General features: G+C 51.6%; 1 protein-coding gene and 1 non-coding gene across 2 annotated transcripts; both read left to right on the top strand.

The window, feature by feature from the left end:
* Positions 1-816: 816 nt before the first annotated feature.
* RPL3 (ribosomal protein L3) lies at positions 817-7,790 on the top strand. The gene is made up of 10 exons (XM_021554041.3): positions 817-844; positions 1,874-2,066; positions 2,560-2,728; positions 3,589-3,724; positions 4,861-5,047; positions 5,430-5,590; positions 5,852-5,953; positions 6,433-6,528; positions 6,918-7,037; positions 7,677-7,790. The coding sequence occupies exons 1-10, from the start codon at positions 842-844 to the stop codon at positions 7,719-7,721; spliced, it is 1,212 nt and encodes a 403-aa protein (XP_021409716.1). The 5' UTR covers positions 817-841; the 3' UTR covers positions 7,722-7,790.
* Positions 5,160-5,252, top strand: LOC116183175 (small nucleolar RNA U83B). Its single transcript, XR_004147722.2, has one exon. It is a non-coding gene; the product is annotated as a small nucleolar RNA U83B (small nucleolar RNA).
* Positions 7,791-16,619: the final 8,829 nt, after the last annotated feature.

Here is a 16,619-nt window from a genome sequence, read left to right as displayed (position 1 = left end):
TCTTCAACTAGATCAGCCTGCTCAGAGCCCTGTCCAACCTGACTTTGGATCTTTCCAAGGATGGAACATCACCGTTTTAGGGAGATGAGCTGCAGTGCCGGCACAGCTGGATCCTCAGCTCTCCAGTTTATTCTGGCTGCAGGAATCTCCTCATGGTACTGTGTCGAACACATCCTTATTTGTCAGGCCCAGGAGATCCTGAGGGCAAACTCTGGGTGCCCCATGTGCAGGAGGCTCCAAACCACCCAGCTCTGGGTTCCACTGATCCCATTGCCTTGCGTTTGCATCCCCATCCCTACCACAGGCTGTAGTGGATTAAGGCCCATGTTCATTATAATAAGACAGATGAAATGTCACAAAACTAAATTTTGAAACTCCATTTCAAGAAAGGAAATGAAATGAAAATTAATGAAATGAAATTTAAAAATTTCACGAAACTAAGTGACATTTTGAAATTTCCTGACATGAAATTAACGTAATGAAATAAAATTTAATTAAATGAAATAAAATGAAACAATGAAATAAAGCTTGGTGAAACGAAACGAAATGACACGTCAAATTTTCATGACGCGAAATGAAATGTCAAAATTTCATTCGCTTCACGAAATGCCGTTGAAGGGAATGAAGAAAATTAAGCATTATCTGTTATGCCCGAGGTTCCCCCCAGGCGCCGCCAGATGGTTTGTGCCGCCTGGTATTTCCGCGTATCGCGGCCCGCGCGCCTTTCTGGCCGCACTCGCCGCCCGTAGCGCCGCGCGCCCTCTCGCGAGACCGAGGGCCGGGGCGCTTATAAAGGCTGCGCGCGAGGCCGGCGGCCCTTCCGGCGCGGCGCGTGGACAAGATGGTGGGTGCGGAGGGTTCCGGCCTGGCCTTGCAATCCGCGGGCATCGCCGCCATCCCGGGCCCGCCCGCCGCGCGGCCCCGCGCCCGCCGGCCCCGGCACCGGCGGCACGCCGTGCGGGGCTCATCTCGAGGCGCGGGCGAGGCGTTGCGCGGGGAGGCCGGGCGGCCGGTGCGGTGCCGGGCGGGGCGCGGGGTTTGGGTGCTGCGGGCAGCTGTGGGGGCATTTGGGGCTCTTTTGTAGGAAGGGGGGCGGCTTCTCTGTGGTGATGGCCTCTTTGGGGTTTTAAACTTTGCTTAGGGTAACTCGTGCCGAATATATTTATATATATATTTATATTTATGCACTCGTGCCGCTATGTAATTTTTTTCTTAAATATAGTCGTGTTTACTTTTAGTTCCGTGTAGAGCTGCACGGTGTTTTTCTTTAATTTGCGTGTGAGATTGGATGGGTAAATACTTTCTTGGACTGAGAGTTCTCCGGATGGAACCCAGTCTTTATTGGCTCTCAGTTTGCAGAGGGAGGCTACAGGGGTGGTACTCGAGGAGAAAATCCTTGGAAAAAATATTGCACTTCCAACCAGAGCGACTGGCTCAAAGGCAGGTGTTGAGATGCTACTTTAGTGCAGTTTTTCAAACTGTTTCTGTAAAGCTTATTTTGGTACCGATTAATTGAAAAATGTGAAGCTGTCTGTGCTGTATTTTCTAGATTTGTGGGGTGGACTGGACTTGTGGCACGCTGTGACCAAATCGCAGCTTCTGTAGCTCCCTGGCTAGAGTGGGACTTGGTGACATCTTAGACTAAGCTTGGAAGGGGCATTAAAGAAATCTGAGAAGTACATGGGGATTATGTTCCTGTAACATGATGAAATTCAGAAGCCCTGCAGGTGATAGTGGGAATTTCTGGAACACAGAATATCTTGGATATATGTAATATTCATGTTCTCAGGCAAGGACAGAGCTGGCCTTGGCCCTCGAGTGGGCATAAGCAAGCCTCTGCAGCAAGCACTAAGTGTTGGTTTTCTCTCCACAGTCTCACCGCAAGTTTTCGGCCCCGAGGCACGGCTCCCTGGGCTTCCTGCCCCGCAAGCGCAGCAGCAGGCACAGGGGCAAGGTCAAGAGCTTTCCCAAAGATGACCCCAGCAAGCCTGTCCATCTCACCGCCTTCCTGGGCTACAAAGCTGGCATGACCCACATTGTCCGGGAAGTGGACAGACCTGGATCCAGTATGTATTGATGTTCCTCTTTGAACAGGAGGTGGGTGTGGTCAGGAATGGTGACAGGTGGCTGCTTCAGCAGCAGCTCTGGATTTTAGTCCTAGCTTGACTTCACCCCGTTCCAAGTCCAAGTAGGTGGTTTCTGCTGTAGCTGCTGGTTTGGTTTAGCTGCACAGTAACAGGCTCCTTGGGATGGCTCTTCTGGATGGAGGGACATCAGTCAGCTGCCTTCAGTGTTTATAGATTATCCAGTCTTGCATGTATTATTTGTTGCCATCAATTTTGCCTATCCAGCTTGGCTGACCTTTCCCCTGAGCCAGCCTCAAACGTTTTGCAAGGCATTAAATTACGGCTTCAGAGTTGGTTGCTTTACCCTGCATCATCTCTGTGAAAAGAGCTCGAGTCATTTAAACTTTCACATGGAGGACTTGGGAATGAGAAAAAGCAGGTGGTTGAGGGTTGCTGCTGGAGTTAATTGTGCTGTATTTCTGTTTCTGTCCAGAGGTGAACAAGAAGGAGGTAGTGGAGGCAGTCACTATTATAGAGACTCCTCCCATGGTCATCGTGGGCATCGTGGGATATGTGCAGACTCCTCGTGGTCTCCGTAGCTTCAAGACCATCTTTGCTGAGCACATCAGTGACGAATGCAAGCGCCGCTTCTACAAGAACTGGTGAGAGAGCAGGGCCTTGCCTGATCTCAGGCTATGGGTCGTGCTTTTACTGGTGGGTTTCAGTGGTCCTAGCATGGCTTTTTAGCCATTTGTGTTTAGCTTTGACAGTGGCATAATAATGGGATAGGCTGCAGGAATGGCTCCGTGAGGGTGGCAGCGTAACTTTAAGTAATGCTGGTGTGGGTGTGGTGACTTTGGGTTTGCCAGAGAGCTCCCTAACAGGCTACACGTGATGATACTTCGACGGGCGGACATAAGGAAATCGCCTCTGGCGCTTGTTGTTGAGTGTCGAGTCCTGACTGTAGCCCTGTTTTCTCAGGAAAGGGGAAGACAAGTGTCACTTGTGATTGCCATTCCAGGCGCTTTTGTTGTGATTAAAAGTGTGCATTTGCCTGAGTGTGGCTCCAGCATGTCTGGAGCTTCCAGCTTGTTTATGAATCTTGGCAGGCTGAAAAGACGTCAGAGTGGAGCAATAAAGTTCTCAAGGGTGTTTTAGTAACGACTTTGCTGTTGGGCACACAACGGGGGGAAGTTAGGGTATTTTTAAGTAGATCACAGTCATCTCACAATTGCTTGAAAGATCTGGTTTTTTTCTGTTAATTGTTTGACATCTCCTTACAGTCTTTTGTTTTCTGTAGCGTGAATGTTAATGTGCTTTGGAATTCATGGCAGCTCCGCTCAGCTTTGGCAATGTGGCCACTGTCTGATGAGCTCCAGGCTCCGCTTGCCAGTGGAAAACAGTCATTAGAAGCTGGCAATGAGCCAAAGCCAACTGAGGTGGCAACTCCTTCCGCTCACCCCACTTCCCTGGGGATTGATGAAGGGCTTAGCCAAACCTTGTCTCTGCTCTGCTCCTGAAGGCACAAGTCCAAGAAGAAGGCCTTCACCAAATACTGCAAGAAGTGGCAAGATGAGGACGGCAAAAAGCAGTTGGAGAAAGATTTCAATAGCATGAAGAAGTACTGCCAGGTTATTAGAGTCATGGCTCATACTCAGGTAAGTACCTGTGAGCTCAGGTATGCTGGAAACTGCTGAGAGCAGGCATCAAGCAGACAACTTGGTCCATCTCTGTAGGGAGATTCCTACCCTCCCCTGCAGGTTGATCCTGTCTATTCCGCACATTACATATTCATTTTCTGCAGAGCTGTCCTCACAGGATGTTTGAGGAGCCTTGGCAGCCACTGGCTGATTTTGAAGGAGTGTCCAAAAGAGACTGAGCTGTAGTACGAGCTTTTTGAGCTCAGTCCTTTGCTTATACTATGTAGGCCTAGACTCTCTCCGTTTCAGCTACAAATAAAACCAGACTGAGCATTGAACTGAGGGGTTTTGTGTGCTCAGAATCATTTCAGGCTGCATTCTGTTGGGATTTTGAGCACTCTGACTTTTGGCAGCTTTTCTTGCTCAGCTGGAGGAGGTGTTCTGCTGAGTGATGTGATGTCTCCCCAGCTGTCAGTGCTCTGACTGAATTTCTTGGGAGATGGATTAAATCTTTTGAGTTGGCTCTCAGTGCAGCAAGATGGTTAATTTTACTAGAATTAATTTCATGTAGCAGACAGTAGAGGTAGTGTTGCAACCTCTACTGATTCTCTCGCCAGTTCCCTCTACTAAAGACAGTAGAAGTAAATGCAAATGTGATCCAGCCCAAACTGGCCTTAATTGTGGCAGGCTTTATCAAACAGTTTACGTTGGAAGAGACCTTAAGGATTATCCAGTTCCAACTCCCATGTTAATGGGCAGGGACACCTTCCACTACACCAGGTTGCTCAGGCTCCTGTCAAACCTGACTGAACAGTTGTAGTGGTGGGTGGGGGGCATCCAGAGCTTTTCTGGGCAGCCCATGCCAGTGACTCACAACTGTCATAATAAAATAATCCTTACGTCCAATTTATTCCTCATTGGAATTTTACAGATGGTGGCATGCTCCTGTGGGTGGCATATAACTTCCAGGTGCGATGACTTGCAAACCACTATACAACTTCCCCCTTATTTTGTAGGGCCGCTTTTATGTTGTGTATTTTGGAAGAGGATACTAGAGAAATTGACAATGCCAGGGCAAAAAGAATGTTTGGCTTATTAATACAGGGTCTATTTCAGAAGGGCAGGAGCTGAATGTTGCGTTTTCTGTGTTCTAGATGCGTTTGCTCCCCCTGAGACAGAAGAAGTCTCACCTGATGGAGATCCAGGTGAATGGTGGCACTGTTGCTGAGAAAGTGGATTGGGCCCGGGAGAAGCTGGAGCAGCAGGTGCCTGTGGCAACAGTCTTTGGCCAGGATGAGATGATAGATGTCATTGGAGTCACCAAGGGCAAGGGATACAAAGGTAACACAGAAATCCTTCTCTGTAATAAGATACAGTTTTTAATGAAATCCTAGTGTTGAATTTTCACAAGTGCACATGCCAAGAGCTGGGTAGGTAAATCCATACTGCTGTCACAGTTCAATGATGAGACCATGGAATGAGCGCTGGGCACAGCGCCTGACATCCGTGAGGAGTCATTCCATGCTGCCTTCCTTCTGAGAACACAGCCCAGGGACAGCCAGGGAGGGAGCTTCACCGGGAAATACTGATTCCAGGAATGCTTGGTTTGGACTTGCCTTTTGTTGCCTGGGGGGGGACTGCAGCTTGAAAAAGTGGCTTAAAGTGTGAGTGAAGACTTCAGTGACATCTCAGCTTGACAGCAGACTGCCTTGGTCCCTTGCAGGTGTCACCAGCCGCTGGCACACCAAGAAGCTGCCACGCAAGACTCACCGGGGCCTGCGCAAGGTGGCCTGCATTGGTGCCTGGCACCCCGCCCGCGTGGCCTTCTCTGTGGCCCGTGCGGGCCAGAAGGGCTACCACCACCGCACTGAGATCAACAAGAAGGTTGGTGTCTCTCAGCTGCTGGGAAGGAGCAAGAGCTGCCTGATGTCACTTGCTCTGTGACAGTGAGCAGTGTGGGGAGTTTTGCTGTGTTAGGATGTTGTCTTGGGGATAGTGGTGATGGTTAGTTATATTGGATAATTAAAATTCTTGGATGGCTGTGTGTTTCCCAAGTGCACCAGACTTGTTTCCTGAGGCTTTGTAGAATTCCTTGCATTTTATCTGACTCTCTTATGTTTTGCTAAGTAGAATTTATGTTTTTAGATTTACAAGATTGGCCAAGGCTACCAAATCAAGGATGGAAAGCTGATCAAAAACAATGCATCAACTGATTATGACTTGTCTGACAAGAGCATTAACCCTCTGGTGAGTTGCTGCACTCTGTGCCAAGAGTCTGCTTGTGAGCCGAGCTGCAATCCTAAGAGGCAAATGGGCCTTGATATAAGTCACAAAATTATTAAATGATGAGCTCTTAAATAAGTCAGCTGCTGTTGGAGATGGTGGTGTTTAGTCAGCCTCAGTATTGGCTTGTATAATATAGAAATTGAATTTGTTATGTGGCAATGGGAGAGATGTTGCAAACCTTGAATGATACTTGTACAAGGAATAACTTAGCAAGATGAGCTTTTGCTGTTTTGTCAGTCTCTTCTGCTGTTCCTAATAAAAGCCTTACAGCAACAAGTAAATGGCTGCATCAAGAAACTTGATCAGTGAAAGGCAATACTGGAAACAGGATTTCCGTGGATGTAGGAATGGCCAAGGCCCAGAAATGGTGTGGATCTGTAGGCAGATGTGATCACTGGTCCTGCTTGGTACAGAGCACTGACTCCTGTCTCCTTGCTCAGGGAGGCTTTGTCCACTACGGTGAGGTGACCAATGACTTCATTATGGTCAAGGGCTGTGTTGTGGGGACCAAGAAGAGGGTCTTGACCCTACGCAAGGTGAGTAGTGGGCTGGAATGGTTGAAGGGAGCAGGTGATGTGCGTGCTGTTCCAGGGAGTCATGTGGCATGCTGGAAAGGAAAGCCTTAAACCCATCTCATAGTATTGGCCATGGGAGTGGCACGAGGTAATTTCTACATGGTTTTGGCTTGAGAAATCATGTGATCAGAAGAACACTGGCAGAGTGGGGCTTGTGCTGCAGGGAGCTGACCAGTCTTCAGCCTGGGAGGTGCAGGGTAAATGGCTTATGAACATGGTAGCAGCTGAAGTCTGAGGTCAGAGGGGCTGAGGAGGCATTAGCCATGGAGGGGACAAGAAGTAGCCAGTGTATTGGAGGCTAAAAGGGCACGCACTGCTGCTGCATGCTCATATGGTATCTCTCTGTTTAGTCCCTGCTTGTGCAGACCAAGCGCCGGGCCCTGGAGAAGATTGACTTGAAGTTCATTGACACAACCTCCAAATTTGGTCATGGCCGCTTCCAGACCGCTGAGGAGAAGAAGGCTTTCATGGTAAGGGCTCTTCCTGGCATGTTTATTGTGTATCACTATGTCTTAGAGCTCATGGCAGCTGATAGTTTGTTCTTCAGGCTGTCATGTGGCCAGAGTTCCTGTGTAACACAAACATGAGACGCCTCCTGCCAACTTGGTTATAACTGCAGGGGGCCTGGGGTCTCACTTCCCCAGTGACAGCTCTCTGTCTGCGGGGTGATGCCATGTTAGGGCACAGATTATTCAGTGTTGAAGCATGGAACAAACAGTGCTCCATTTCCTCTAAGAGCAGCTTGGGAGGTGGGTGCTCACGGTGGTGGCATTCCCAGGTTGTCACTTTGCTGGAGAAAGCAGAGGGAATTCTGTGCAGTCCTGTCAGGGTCAGAGCAGTGCTGTGCTTGGGGCTGAGCAGAAGCTTCCCCACCAGGTGGCACCAGCATTGCTGCTCAGGCACATCCAGAGTCACCCAGACCGCCCACTGCAGCTGCACCACGGTCAGCTTTTCCCAAAACCTCTGGCTGTGGGGCATGGGGTTTCCAGTGGGTTGCAGCATGGAGGGCTATTTTTGCCTATGTTTATTTACAGCTTTTGTGGTTGGGATGTTACGTCTTTTGTACAGACTGCTGTTTACATAGCTTGTTTTTTGTGGGTTTTTTTCAGGGACCACTCAAGAAGGATCGCATTGCAAAAGAGGAGGCAGCCTAATGGGTGGAATGGTCCTATGTATGGCCTGTGCGCTCTCAGACCAAAAAATAAATATTTTAAAGAAACAAATTTTGCCTCTTGGTGTATACATTACTGTGTCAAGCCTTGTACTCTGCACATTCTACAAGTAGATCAAACCAAAGAACCATATAAAGTTGTAGCTCATTAGCATCTGCCTTATAGCAGCAGGGTTGCTGTAAAAAAAATGAAGCTGCTATTGCTGGTTTTGCAGAGCAATGATTGTGGGTCAGAGCAGGGTCTCTCTCTGGTTGTGTGAAAGAGTGAAGCAGCAGGGGCTCCAGATGTGTTTGCAATTGCTGAGGTATTAGTCCACCTGTCAAGCCCCAGCTGGGTGGACAGAGAGCTTCTCTGAGTCAAATGGGTTTTGAAATAAACCAGACATTCAGACCACTAAATTTTAGGTATCTGGTGAGTGCTGGTTGTTGCCATGGGAACTTTCCAGTGTCTGTATGGCAGGGGCTGTGGCCTGCACTTTGCAAATGCAGTTTGTTGCTATCCCCGAGAGCAGCAGAAGACAGCAGGTATCCTGAAAAATCCCAGTCTTAAAACGGCTGGCTTTTTCTGAATTCCATGTAGTTTCCCTGCTGGAAGGCGGCAGGAAGCAGGCCTGCCTGGGTGGGCAGGGGGATGCTCTCCATCCTACTCTGAGGAGGTGGGAGGGCTGTGAGTGGTGCTGGTATTGTGTTACTGCCTGGCCTAAAATACCCTGCTGGCTCCCAGGGGCATGGTTTGCTGTGTCCTTTGCTGACCATAGTTGGAGCTGTGGCAGCAATTGAAGCAGTAACTCCAGACCTTCACACCGAAGTGTAGCACTGCCCTCATACAGACCTGGATAAGGCCCTATTTGCTCTTACCTAGAGTGGAGAAAGGTGGGATGTAGAGATTTTTTCATGCGTTGGTGAATGAGAGCCTTCTAAGAGTTAAAAGGTGGCAAGAAGGAGGAAAAACATTTACCTTGTTTCCCTAGAAACCAGACTGGGTGACTGAAAGAGCTGCCTGGCTCACTGTCAGCCTCATTTAACACATGAACCTGCTGGCTGATTTCAGCCAAGTGAAATAAGAGAAAAAATATTTTTTCCCCTTGTCTCAAGTCTCAAATTGGCAGGTAGGTGGAGAAGATACTTAAGTTAATATTCCTCTGATGCAGAAAGTGGAATTTCCAACCTCTGTCTAACCTGAGCCTGCAGTTACATGGGCAGCTCTGAGGAGTGAGGGTTTTTTCCCTCCACCTGTTAGCCTTAGGTGGGATTTTCACTTTTTAAAGCTGTTATGTACTAAGTGACATGGGAGGGCATGTCTCTGAGCCAACCTTGCCTTCTATCTCACCAGTTGGATGCATCCAAGGGAATTGGGATTATTGGGATCAATGTGCTCGGGGTGAGCATCCATGGCTAACTGTGGACTACCTTGATGAAAACCTCTAAAAGCACCTAATTTTACCATGCCTTGTGGTGGGAGCTCTGGGATATGATAGCAGAGGGAGTTTTTAGTCAAGTTGGCACCTGAGTAGGTGGAACCAGTCCTGGAGGAATGTCATTGTTGAAGATGCTCGGCGTGTGTCTGGCAGGAGGAGTTACTTTGTCTTGGAAGCCAGTGCCAGACTTGGGTTTGTTTATTTTTGAAGCGATTGTTGCTGACTGATAAAACAGCGGATGGTGAGGGGGGAAAAAAACCCACAAAAGCAGTTTCCTGGAATCCGAGGGACATCCAGCGTCAGGAGGTGGCGCCCCTTCCTCTGTAGACACTTGTCGCCGAGGGCTTGCTGGTGGGACTGGCCTGGAGAAAAACTTTTCTTAGCTGGGGCACCCAGGCTGTGCTAGTCTTCTCAGCCCCTCTTAGGGCTCCCTGGAGCCCCACCATAGCACCCGGCTGCCTCGCTGGGCAGCTCCTGGGAACCTGCTGTGGGAGGTCCCTGCCAAGCCATGTGCCTGGGGAGTGAAGCCATGGGATGCCAAGCTGGCTATGGCAAAGCCTCCCACTCCTAAAACCTGCGTCTACCCTGCAACTCGCATCTGCCAGCCTTCCTGCTCCTGCCAAGCATGCGTCCTCTGTTTTGGGGACACTCCCCAGTGCAACAGGCTGCAGATCACACATTGGTCCAGCAGCTCCTGAGACCCAACATTTTTTGGGTGACTTACATTTATTTTTAAGTACTTTTTCTTTTTGGCACTGTTATCTCATATCCCACAGCTCCATGAATGCTGTGGTGGTGCTGCTTAACTGCATCTTCCCTGCTCCAAAATGTCCAACATCCTTGTCCAGTCAGAAAAGATCCCACACCCTGGTGATGCTCAGAGCAACCCGAGAGCCACAGGAGGACAGGGACAGCCCTGGCCTTGCTGAAATAACAGCAAAAGCCGTGGGAACGTGCCCTGTCCCAGCTGGTGGTGGGAGGGCTGCGGCTGGGAAGCGGCACTGGGTTTCACCCCCAGCACACGGTGCTCCCCAGCTGCCAGCGGTGCAGGGCTGGGACCCGCTTTTCCAGCAGCATCTGGCCCCAGCCAGTGCTGCTGCCTCTTTTCCTCGCCGAAGATGAAACGAGACGCAGCTGTGATGCTGGAGCGGAGACCTTAGAAGTGTGTAAGGATGCCTGGGGGGGAAAAAAAATTGGGTTCAAGTTGGAGGTCTTGGCTCCTGCAGTCAGCTTCACAAGTGGCCCAGCTGACACCCTGTCTTCCCACCCCAGCCCCTGCCTTTGATCCCAGTGACAAGCAGGGAGCTTCAAGTATGCTCGATGGGGGAGAAGGGCTGACGAAGGTGCCCCGGGGGAGCCGCAGCCGGGTTCATGCACCGCAGCAGCTTTTCTGCCAGAGCAGCTCCACTGCGCTGTTCCGAGGGCGGCTGCGTTTGATTTGCAGCCCCCCCCCGGCCTGAGGACTCCTTTTGTACCTGACAGCGTGCTGGCTTCTCACCAACCCTTAGAAGTGCCTGTGGGACCCGGGGGCATGGATGTGGTGGGGAGTGGTTCCCCACAGAGGCACTCCCAGCGTGGGCCCAGGGGGTGGCAGGCAGCCCTGCTTCAGGACTGCTGCTCCCTGTGCCAAAAAGCAAAGCCGAAGCTCAAGCGTCCCCATTCCCGTGGCCACCAGGGTCTTCTTGCCATGGAGATGTCAGCAGTCCCGATGCAGCACTGCTCCCTGGCTGGGCACGGGACTTACAGGAGCCCATGTGAGTTTTGGGAAGTCTTTTCATTCCTTCCCTCAGCACGGTGCTGGGGAATCACATGTTTCTGTGGCAACCAATGGCCGCATGGGGGAAGACTAAATTTATCTTCTACAGGCTCCCAACTTCCCCAAAACTGTGCCGGGCTGTCCTCCCTCCCTGGCAGGGACAGCTCCTGTGCCAGGGTCCCCTGGATGCCCAGGTGCCACCCAGCTCCCTACAAGCCCCAAAGCACTTTGATGCCAGGCAGCATTCTTTGTAGCATGCGTGGCACCAAATTCAAACCCAAGGATTGAATCAGGGAAAGACAAATACAGAGATCTGGCTTGGACATCTAAGGCACACCTCTCTGAGACTGGCCACTGGGCTCAGGCATCCCTTCACACCCAAATGCCACATCACAGGGCTTTAAAAACATGTATTCCTTAACTTCTTTATTGACACCAGTGGCAGTAGAGACTGAATTAAGCCAACAGGGGCCGTTGCTGCTGGGCACAGCCATACAGGCAGTCAGTGAGAGAAGCTACCCCCACATGTGTCATTCCACAGGATAATTCCCCCTCACCTTTGTGGCTGGAGCTGTCTGCAGTGTGCTCTGCTCCTTTCTGCCACTGTGTTCAAGGGGTTGATGGAAACCAAAGCTCATTATTCCCCTTGGGAATCCGCCAGCAGCCAGGGCTCTAGCAGGCTTGGTCAGTGAGGAGCTGTTGATGGCGGAGGTATTTATAATCTTTGTTTGGTTCCAGCAAGGCTGGACGCCCACTCCCGCTTCCCTTCATACAATAAGATCAAACAGCTCCGGGACATTTCCTTGCTCCTTGCAGATGAAATTCTTGCATCTGCCGACCTGCTCCGCCCTGCCTGGGGCTGCAGCCTCTTCCTTCGCTCGAAGACCTGGAGGGTTGCTGCTGCTGTTTATTCTGCCTCTAAACTAGTGATTTGCTAATTTTCCCCACCTCGTTCCCCACCATTTTCAGAGCTTGTGGGTAAGGGGTAAAGGACTAGGACTGTGGCACCTTCCCCACCTCAGCTTCATTCCCTCTCCCACTTCTGAAGGACCTCAGCTGTGCTTGATGTGTCACATATGGACTTTGCCCATGGATGTCACAGCAACTGGAGCAGGAAAGCAGGAGTTGGCACCTTACCCAAGGGCATGGTGCCTGGCAGGAGTTTGTATCTGTCCCACCTTCTTTGGTGCCTGGCCCTAGTGACAAGCAGGGATAAAGAGAGGATGAGGTTCTAGGAAGGCAGTACACCTGTGCTGGGCAGGTTGTCTGCATCACAGATGGTGTGGAGGCAGGATGTACATCCTTGCTGCTGGAACCTCTTGTTGCTGGCCTCATTCCAGCCCAAGGCCCTTACCATGCAGCTGTGTTGGAGATCTCATCTGACCCTTCTACCAAGGGCCATTTTGTTCTACGGATCCCTCCCAGGGGCTCAGCAATGGGAGACCACCACCACCACCACTGCAGCCAAAGATGCAGGAGAGACAGCATGCAGCATCCTGAGGGAGGTGGCACTGAACACTGGCAAAGGCTGACTGTCCCCCAAGCTCTGCTTGAAGCAGAGTGGAATAATCCCTTGGCACGCAGTCACTGGCAGATATCAACCCAGATTCACCTGCCTCCTCTCCAAGAGGGGTTTTCCTGCTGGGCAGGAGAAGGCCCCAGGGATTCCATCCAGCTGATGGAAGCTGAGTCTGGCCATACCCCAAGCCATGCTGTGCAGTCCTGTCCATCTCCCAAGGAGGTTTCCATTCCCCTCTCCAAGCAGGAGCCTTCCCAGGTGTCCCCAGTATTGACGGGCTGCTGACGTGGCAGTGGAGCCTGGCTGTGGGCAGGAGACACAGCTGCTTTTCATGTCCCCCCTCATAGCACAGCTCATGCTCAATCTTTCAGCAGATCCCTGTGATCTAGGGGTAAATTATGGGTGTCAGGTTTGGGGCAGCCAAGAGGGAATTTTGGAGGGGGGAGGTAGCAGGGAGCAGTATGTGTGAGGGGCTGGGGAAGGACAGAGCAGGGTAGTCCATAGCTGGATTTCGGTACCTTTACAGCATCTCCTCCTGGAGCATGCCGGGGTTTCAGGCTGAGCTTGGAGGCCCAAAGTGTATATCACCCCTACTTTGAGCCTTTGGCATCCCTTCTTCAACCCAAGCCTTCATCCAAAAGGAAACCCTCAGTACTGTCCCCGCCATGCCTTCCTGCTCCTCCTTCTTGCCCCAGGGTGCTGAGCTGGGTCTCTGCACTGCAGAGCGCAGGATGTGTGCCAGAGGAAGCAGTGGAGACGGCGGCGGGGCAGGGACCCAGGTGTGAACGCACACAGGTAGTGGGACTGTGACTCAGCCACCCGAGAGAAAGCGCTGCGGTTCCCCAGCTGTTGGCACGGCCGAGGCCGGGAGGGCTTCGGCAGGGAAGCCATTCATGCCACTGGCCTCAGTGCTCACCAGCCTTTTGCTCCAGCTGTCGTGCTTGGCTGCCCTGGGGCTGCTGGAGTGCAGGAGCACTGAGATGTCAAATTTAGTGTTTTTCATTTCCATGGGAAAAAGCACCTCTTTCCCCTGGAGACCCAAGAGACACACGTACCCCAAAGGTTTTCCACCTCTGGGTCCAGTCTAGTGTTTGAATCTGATGGGATCCAACCCATCTGGAGACCCTTTCTCCTTGCAGACAATCTTTCCTCTTCATTCTCTTTCTCTGCAAAGAGTTAAATCTCTCTCCAATTCAGCACTTTTCCCCTCCCTCCTGCCCCCGGGATAATGTTTAACCGAGCTCATTGCTAATTAAATATCGATGACCTCAGGCAGGTTTTGTTATCGTCTGGAAACACCTGATGCATGTGTCACCAGAAAGAGTTTTTCTTGTCTCAAGTACACCGGCAATCCTTGAACTCATGTTGGCTTTTCCCTTCCCACCCCGCCGGCCGCCCCTGCCCATGGGCACCACCGAGGCTTTGCTGGCAACCAAGCACTCCGACTCGTGTGGGCTTGTTGTAGCCACTCCTAATTGCAGGGGACAGACACGGTGGGAAGGCAAGTTCTATTCCTCCTTTCCTTTCCCAAAGCATGGCCATTGCTGCCCACCATCCACAGCTGAACAAGCTCAGCTTGAACTTGGTGGACTTTCGTCTTCTGGGCTGAGTCCATTCTTTCCTACCTCCTGTGAGCATGGGGATGACCCATCTTGGGCTTTGGCTCTCTGAAATATCTCCTGAGATTTCCCAGGGGAGCAGCAAAGTCCCACAAGGAAAACATTTCTCCTTCTCCTGTCCTCGAGGGTAGACTTGAATCCACACTGCCAGGATGAGCAGGCAGGCGCCAAAACCCTTAAAGGCTGCAATGGAGAATGGGATAGAAAATAAAGGGAGCAAAAGAGAAAAACAGTGATAAAAGGGATGCTGTGAAGGGGTTAGAGATGTTCTGGGAAGGGGTTGTGAGTACATTTTAGGTAAGATGGACTTTTACAGGACAGAGCCATATTCTAGATGGGTTTGGGACCACTGTTCCCCTGAGCTGGATGTGTGGAAATAGAGGGGACTCCTCAAGAATTGCACAGCAGCTGGGGTTTCCTGTCAGGTCCACCAGCCTTGCGAACAACCTCTGAACCTTTCTGCTCAAGGAGGTCTCTCAGCCCTACAAAAGTTCTCAAATCTGGTTTTCTTTGTGACGAGGAGCAGAGGCTTCGCTGACATAATTTGCACACTCTGTGGTATAAATAGGCATCCTGAAAAACAAAGGAAAACTCCCTATGAAGACCATGTAAGGCAGAGCTACAGTTGCACCATTTATTTATTCGCTCACCGTAGCTATTTCCTGCCTCTGTTGGTCAGAGACCTCCTGTGTTGGCCAAAAAACAGATTTCCTCCCTTGCCAGGAATTTATGGATCAGCAGCACTGATGGTAACAAGGGAATCACAACCCTCTGGCTCTGACAGGACAAACTCCTGTCTACACTTGGCCTCAGTCCCACCAGTTGCTCCAAGGCCCAGCACATCTGCTGGGCATCTACAGGGTAGGGCAGTGGAGGAGCAGCAAGGCCAGAGCTGAGGCTGGAAGGTCCAATAAGGCTGGAGGAATCAGTGAGGCTGGAGGCACTATCTTGCTCCTCCATCAGCTCTGCAAGTCTGATGTTCACTGGATGTTGCAGCAGGCAGGACTTCCTCAATTTCTCTTGGGTTGTACCACCTCCAAGCTACCCACAGCCCCAGCGAGAAGCAAATGCCGTGTTAGAGAGGGGCACGGCACAGTGGAAAACTTTCCAGGCCATAAAGCCAGGGGGGTGTCACTCAGGTGCACACAGAGTCAGTGTTTGCTGTCCCCCACCCTGCAGGTCCCTGCCGTGCGAGGCAAAGGGAGCACTCGGTCAAGGACCAGCCCAGCACCTGGGAGGGGGAGGGCGGCGCAGACACAGACCTGGCTTGTTCAACAAGCCAGAGCGTGGCTGCAGATGCACCTTCTTCAGGCTCCAGCTGTGCTACGGCTCTGCAGCTCCTTCCCAGTGCTTGTTGCTGCCTCCAGACCTGCCAGCAGATCAGTCTGTGCATGTGCTCCTTCGCTCGCTCCAGGCACCATCAGCCAGGCTCGCTCGGGCCCTGCTTCCCCTGCCCCAGCTGGGCCGGCAGCGTGCTGGGAGGGCAGCAGATGAGGATCAGGAAGTGGTGGCCAAGAGCTGGGGATGGGACCTCCTTCAGGAGATCCAGGCAAACATTTTAGGCCATGAGTTAGGGTTCCCTGAATTTCAGATCTGCATGTGGGATGCTAAGCAATCCCAGCTCTCCTTTGGGCATGCCTGGGGTGGAGAGGTGGACATGCAGGTCCAGGACTCCTGCTGCATGGGAGCACACCTGCAGGCATTAGGTCCCTTGGTCCTGTCTGTAAGCCAGAGCTGCTTTCAGCTCTGTTCATGGATGAAGACAGATTACAATTACCCTTGCCTGTTCCCCAAAAATACTCTGTTCCCTGGGAAATGGAGCTGGGATGGCAAGAGAGAGCACAGCACAGCACCTTGTTGCACTGCTGACTGGTGATGGGGACAGCAGCTGGGGACAGCATCAGAGCTGCTTTGCCTGGCCACCATGGCCAAGGCATGGACATGGAATGACCTGCCAGCATGGAGCAATTCCCTTTTCTGGCTGCTCATTCCTTTGCCTGAAATCCCCCCTGTGCACGAGTAGCTGCAGGGGCAGGGAAGAAGGGGGTGCCAAAGGTTGGTGTGAGCTGTTTGGAGGGCTGGCTCTAGGGAGGGTCCCGTCCAGAGGACTGTCTCCTTGGTCATTGTTATCAGGATAATTCTCCAGCCACTCGAATCCTGTTTTTGTGCTGGTGTTGCCTGGCTCTACAGGAGTGAGGGGGGAGAAACACAGGAAACGCTAGCGACGGAAGCAGAATCATCTCCTGGAGGGAGCGAAGAGCTGCTGACGCCACTGAGGGGAACAAAGACATTCAGAAGGAGTTAGACATGAGTTTGTGCTGGAGACAGCCCAGACAAGTAGTCTCAGTCCCAGCTTACGGCACACCTCACATTCCTCCAGCACACTGCACCTCCCAGCCCAACCTCCTGCACTGAGTTCTGGGGTGCAGAGACCTCGAGGGATCCCTAGGTGAGGAGAGGAGGCAGCTGTGAACTAACACTGCCTGATGTTCTTGCCATGGAGAAGCCCTGGAGAGGGTGACCTGGGGACTTGTCCTCTATCCCCAGCTGCTGCAAAAGCTTTGGCTGG

Source organism: Lonchura striata, chromosome 1A, assembly GCF_050655825.1.
Source record: "Lonchura striata isolate lonStrDom1 chromosome 1A, ASM5065582v1, whole genome shotgun sequence".
NCBI lineage: Eukaryota > Metazoa > Chordata > Aves > Passeriformes > Estrildidae > Lonchura > Lonchura striata.
Note: the sequence above shows the minus strand (reverse complement) of the source record. Positions and strands in the feature narration are given on the sequence as shown.

Coding starts and splice junctions, on each gene's coding strand:
- RPL3 (XM_021554041.3), top strand. Junction 5,048..5,429: donor CAAGGGCAAGGGATACAAAG/GTAACACAGAAA, acceptor GGTCCCTTGCAG/GTGTCACCAGCCGCTGGCAC. Junction 7,038..7,676: donor AGGAGAAGAAGGCTTTCATG/GTAAGGGCTCTT, acceptor GGTTTTTTTCAG/GGACCACTCAAGAAGGATCG.